This window comes from Balaenoptera acutorostrata, chromosome 11 (assembly GCF_949987535.1).
Source record: "Balaenoptera acutorostrata chromosome 11, mBalAcu1.1, whole genome shotgun sequence".
Classification (NCBI taxonomy): Eukaryota; Metazoa; Chordata; class Mammalia; order Artiodactyla; family Balaenopteridae; genus Balaenoptera; species Balaenoptera acutorostrata.
In genome coordinates this window covers 97,022,472-97,028,471 of record NC_080074.1, presented here as the reverse complement: position 1 = coordinate 97,028,471, position 6,000 = coordinate 97,022,472, and the positions used below count along the sequence as shown (strand labels likewise).

The 6,000-nt window shown below is 45.4% G+C and overlaps 1 protein-coding gene across 1 annotated transcript in view; it reads left to right on the top strand.

Annotated features, from left to right (window-relative positions):
- Positions 1–5,281: 5,281 nt before the first annotated feature.
- CREBL2 (cAMP responsive element binding protein like 2) overlaps positions 5,282–6,000 on the top strand; it is a 29,535-nt gene continuing 28,816 nt past the window's right edge. Inside the window, exon 1 of the mRNA XM_007196056.3 lies at positions 5,282–5,618. Within this exon, the coding sequence (XP_007196118.2) occupies positions 5,604–5,618 (15 nt within the window). The 5' untranslated portion in view covers positions 5,282–5,603. The remainder of the gene's footprint in view (positions 5,619–6,000) is intronic.

Sequence of the window (6,000 nt, the reverse complement as noted above, 5' to 3'; positions counted from 1 at the left end):
ATGCCAGAAAGAGTCAAAGGTGTTTACATCTAGCAGTAGATAACACCTAGAGACAGGAAATATTAACACTTAAATTCTCATAAATATTGTTTGGAGCTTTTTGAAAACATCTTGACGGTCGTAAGTCTGATAGAGTCCCAGTAGTAAATTTTAGGTTGCATTTTTTTTCTTAGAAATGGAGAATATTGAAGCAAACTTTGGAGGAGTTAAGGCTATTCATAAAATAAGAAATAGGTCCCCTGCTGCTCTCCTGAAGTCACAGGTACCAAAACCATGCTTTCTCCTGCATAACCCAGGATTCCAGTCTTCTGTTCCTTAACAATGTAAGATCTGGAAGAAGAGCCCTGTCAGGTTTCCATTCAGCAAACAACTCTGGGTTTACCAAAACTTACACTGGAAAAAACCTCAAAAGTGAACTTTGATGAACGGAAGCTGGTTTTTGAAAAAAAAATGTTCCTAAGCAAACATGCAGGCTGAGTTTTTTTTACTTCCTCCATCACAAGTGCCATGGTAAGTTTAAGCTTCTTCAGGTCTGAGTCAGTAGAATAAATGTGCCTGTCTTACGCGTGTCTGTTGGGTAAACCCTCAGGAGAATTGTGAGAGATGGTACCTGGTCACTTGTTGGTTCTTCATCTGTCTCCTATCTCCCCTGCCCTAACCTTCATGGGCGTCCACTGTTTACTGGGCTGCGCTTTAAATGCTCAAAGCTCCAGCACAGCAATCAGATCTACAGAGATCTCTCCCCTTCTTAGATCACCTGTCCTTCAAACCCATATGTGTATTCCTCTTTTCTCCCAAACCTAAACCTAATCGTCAGGTAGCAAATACAAGGAGAAAGAAAAACAAAAAAGAAGCACATTCATACTAAAGTGTAAATGACTAATAGTGATGCTTAGCAAGCCATCTCTTATAAAGGGTGGTTTAGTTTTAAACAGTTGCTTATTGGCCAAATAATTTCCCATTTTTTTCCTCAAACAAGGGCACACTTCATTCTTTCCTACAGTGTGAGGTACATAAGGCTTAGTATTTTCAGTAGAAACGGTAGTTGGGAGGATACTGAGAAAAGCTGTTGCTGAGTTGGAGGTGACACTATCAGTACGTTGGTGAAGGGGAAGAGGTAAGGGAAAGTTTGAACGTGGAAGGTTTTGGTTCCTTGAGCTTCATTTTCTCTTCCTTATTTTTATGCTGATCGGGTCTTTTTTCCTTCCTCGGCAACAGACTGTTTCAGTCCTTTGTGGCATCATTTATTTCTTTTGCTCCTGCTGACAAGCTGGAGGCTGAATTATGTGCTCATTCTGAAATTGTTCCTTTAGGCTCTTGCTTCTGAACTTTCTAGCCGATGCAGAGAGTAAATAGGTACTGTGCTGTATGCAAATGTAGGCATATTTGTCCGTGTAGGCAAAGGGGTGGGGGGAGCATTTTGCAAAATGCCTTTAGAACAGAGCCAAACTTTTGAGACGGAATATTTTATAGCCTCATGACAATAAGCTAAACTTTTCGGAAACAAGGACAGAGGGATCCTTATCTATAAAGTACGTTGGAAAAAACACACACACAAAACAAAACAGGACTAATACTTCAACAGTGAGTTCACCTCAAGCATTTCATGAATTTCACATGACCCACCCACTTTTTCTCTGTACCTCTGAAGATTACCATATCAGCGGCAATAATACTCTGTTGTTCTAGTGCCAGATTTACATATCAATGTAGCCATGGCATTCCTGAATGTAGAATATTGTACTGTTCCCCTTGTTTGTGGTTTCTAAATAAGGTTAATTTTTGTTCCCTTACCCTCCTCTCTTAATCTCATGCCACCCCCTACCTCTCTTCAATCGGTGGTTTGTTTTTTTTCTTTGAATAGTTTTCCTCCTTTTCTTTCCCCGTCTCTGTGTCATAATTGGGACTATCCACAAATTCACTGTACAACCATGCTGCGTTTTAAAAATCTTTATCACTCAGCCACAGATGATCAACTCTTTGAGAAGACAGGCCAGGGACAGAGAAGTAACGACGGGTCACTTCTGAGGTGACTCTGGGATACCTTCTTCCCCAAATGTACGGTGTGTGTTAAGGTGGGTCAGAAGTTACCATGGTCGATTTCACGGCCACCTTTGTTTCTTTCTTGGAAGGTTTTGTTGTTCATTATTGCTATTTCTAGATTGGAGATGAGTCTAGCACAAATTTGCATGGCAGAATTGAATCAACCAATATTCATTTCCATTGATCGTTTGGAAAGGGCTGGATAAATTTTAAATTCTTAGACTCTTACGTGTCAAACTTAATGGAAAGCCAGCTGGAGCCTAACAAGCTATTTTAATGAGCTTCCTTTCTCTCTGATGTTCCCCAGGGGCTAGTGCCAAGCAGACCCATGTGGCCCAGGGAGTAACATGATCATCTTGGCTCTGTTTAGACACCTGTGCTCTTTTAGCCAAGCGGTAAGGGGAGCAGGAGAAAGAGAGAGATGAGGGCATGGAAGGCATGCAGATCAAGTAGGAGTGGGTGTGTGCCACGCTGCTTAGGAATTCACTACAAGAAACTCCACAGCAACGGCAGAGACTCGACGCATCACAGGCCAACAGTGCCTCTGTGCGGGGTGTCTGAGAGCACATGAAATGTGTTTGTGTGCGCTGGGGAGGAAAGGTGGGGAGGGGAGGGAGGAGAAAATTATATGCATTTTTTAAAGGAACTGAATGCTTCGGAGGTTCCCTTCGAGAAGGCAATATAGGAAGAAAAGATTGAAAACCATGGATACAAGATATGTCCAGGACCCTGAGATTATATTCTTCATCTAAGCTTCCTCCCACTCCTTTAAAAAAAAAAAATTGCTGTGTTCACTTTTCCTTTCCCATGAATCAGCCTGATGCTTGGCTCTCCCTACCCACTCTGAACAACTTAGCACATAGATATTAAACTTGGTCTGTATCGTTTAGTGATTGTTCTTAGTCTCCTGTATGTGTGAATTTCTCCTTCCTGGATTATAGGCTCCTTGAGGATTTAAATTTACAGAAGCAAATACTTTTCTTCTGTTCTTCCTCACCCCTTTGTTACCAATCCTGGGTACTTCTCAGCAAATGTTTAACATATGACTATACAATACTTCTTCGTAAGATTTTCTTCCCTTTACCAAGTCTTATTTTATGATGTGATTGTTTGTTTTTATAAATTAAATATTTAGTAAATAATTTAAAATATTTCCACACTTTCTAAAGTGAGCATGTTTATAGTTTCTCAATGTACAGAAATACGAAGAAAACAATACACTGTACTCTCCACCACGAGATTTCACATATTTGCTTCATCCCTTTAAAAGTTAAATCTACAGCTAACCACCCCAAGACCTTCTCCATCCCATTTCTCTCTCTCCCTCCCTAGAGAAAACCACTCTCCTGAAGTTGGTGTACATACTACCTCCCTAGCACGTGTTTAAATTTCCATCACTTGGTTCAAAAGGTCTTAGTCCTCCTTCCTGAGGGCCCGGCTGTCAGCAGGGATGCAGACAGAGTGACAGAGGACTAACCCCAGGGGCAAGGCAGTTCCACCCCGAAGAAGAGGGCTTAGCAGCGGCAAGGGCATAGCTGGGGAGGAGGACTGAGGCCTTACTGGGCGCGGAAAAGGGGTATTAGGTGAGGAAAGAGGAGAAGAACCTGCAAGGAGCACAGGCTTTGCTCCCCTGATCATCAGACAGGATGCGGCTAGATGTCTCTGAGACTGCCTGGAACACGGTTTGGAGGTTACAGATGCCCCCCTACCCTGGCTGGGCCAAAAGTTGCAACCCCACATGATGACCTGGTTAGGTGGCATTTACTTCTGAGGGACTGACCTGCTTTAGTTCCTCTGAAGCATTGTACAGATCGGACAGAGACAATTCTGCTTTTCTATTATTACTCTTCCTCAATTTGCAGTTGTCAGATAAAATAGAAGACACATAGTTAAATCTGACTTTCAGATAAGCAATGAATGCTTTTTTTTAGTAAAAGTGTGTCTCAAGTATTGTATGGGACACACACTAAAAAGGTACTTGTTTATCTGAAATTCAAACGTGAGTGTCCTGTATATTTATTGCTAAATCTAGGAACTCTACCTCATTTGAACTTTGGAAGGGTTTAGCAAAGCGCTGTAGGAGTCTGAAAAGGAGTGAGTCAAAGGGCTCTCCAGAATAACATTAATGAAGACAATCTTTGTCAAATTCTCAATGGCCTAACACAAGCCAAAACAACAAGCTCACTGACTTCACTAAATCAGGAGGATGCCAAGACATTCTTTGTTATTTACTATTGAGATGTAATTCACATACCGTAATAGTCACTCATTTAAAGTACACAATTCAGTGGTTGTTAGTATATTCAGAGTTGTGCAGCCATCCCTAAATCAATTTTTGAACAGCTTCATCACCTCAAAAGAAACCCAGTACCTATTAAAAATCACTCCCCACTCCTGGCCCCCTCCCTCCCTGCTGCTCCCCAACCCTAGCCCCCTGCAGCCACTCACCAGCTTTTTGTTTCTTTAAATGTACCTATTCTGGACATTTCATTATAAATGGAATCCGCGATACGTGGCCTTCTGGGTCTGGCTTCTTTCACTCAGTGTGTTTTCAAGGCTCATCCGCGCGCATCCACATTGCAGCATGTATCAGTACCTCATACCTTTTCATTGAGGAATAATACTCCTTTGAATATAAATACCACAGTTGGCCAGCCATTCATCCACTGTTGAACACTTGGGTTGTTTCCACTTTTTGACTACTAAGAATAACGCTTTTAGGACAGAACGTTACTGCACAAGTTTTCGTGGAGACACACGGTATCATTTCCGGTGGGATTGCTGGCCATATGGTAACTCTATGTCTAATATCGGGAGGAACTGTCAAATGGTTTCCAGAAGCAGCTGCACCATTGTGCATTCTTAGGTTTTTTGTTTGTTTGTTTTGTTTTGTTTGGGGGGGTTGAATTTTTAAAATAAACGACCTTCAGGGTTTCCTCGGTGTCTATGAGGAGGGCCTGCTCCCAGGGCCCCTCCTTCAGGTCCGCCTCTGCGGGGCTCCTAGGGTCCCCTCCCCACGCCCAGACCAGTGGAACCCAGGGACCAAAACATTGTGGGAAACGTAGTTTCGGCCCCTCCTGCGTAGCGCTCGCCGGCAGGAAAACGGACGCCTTTCTGAGGTTCTGTGGACATTGTAGTTTCCTTTTTGGTTCGCCGCGCAGAGACCGCGGTAACGAAAACTACAATCCCCAGAATGCCGCGGTGCTACGGCAGCCGAAGCAGCCAATCCGCGCGTCGCGCTGCCGCCTACTCTCCGGTCCGGGCCTCTCTCCAGGGCGTCTGTAAACACAGCCGGAGCTTGTCATGGAGGGGGAGGAGGAGGCAGCGGCGGCGAAGGGAGGTGTTCTGCGCTGCCTCCAGGGTCCGCTCTGCCATCCCTGAACTGGTCCCTCGTCCCCATAACTGTGGCATCAGGGAAGCGAACTGTTAGGCGAGAGGAGGAGGCAGTCAGAACCTTATCCCGTTCTTCCCCCGGGGCTGGGGCCGGGCCGGACTAGGCCGGCTGAGCCGGGGGAGGGCCGGGGGAGGGAGCGCCCGGCCGGGCCGGCCTGTCTGCCGAGATGGATGACAGTAAGGTAAGTCCCGGGGTTTGCACGCGCAGCTGCTGCCGCCGCCGCCTGCTTGTCGCTAAGTGCTCGTCCCGCCGCTGAGCCTCAGCCCCGTAACCCACGCAGCACCCAAGAGACACCGGCCTTAGACATCTCTGCGCCTCCAGCTATGACCCCAGTTACCCAGACAGGAATTGAGGGAACAGCGGGCTGCGTTCTTCCAGCAAGGGCCCACTCCTCTGGAAAATCACACCCAGGGCAAGCCTGTTGGTCAGCTTTTCCAGGTAGTGTAAACCCTAGTCCTCCCGAGATAAGTGAAGAAACTACTGTGCCTTTTCTTTTTGCCTTCCTTTGTCCCCACCCAGCCTTCCTCCACGTTGGAGACCTTAACTAGGGCACCCTGAACCGG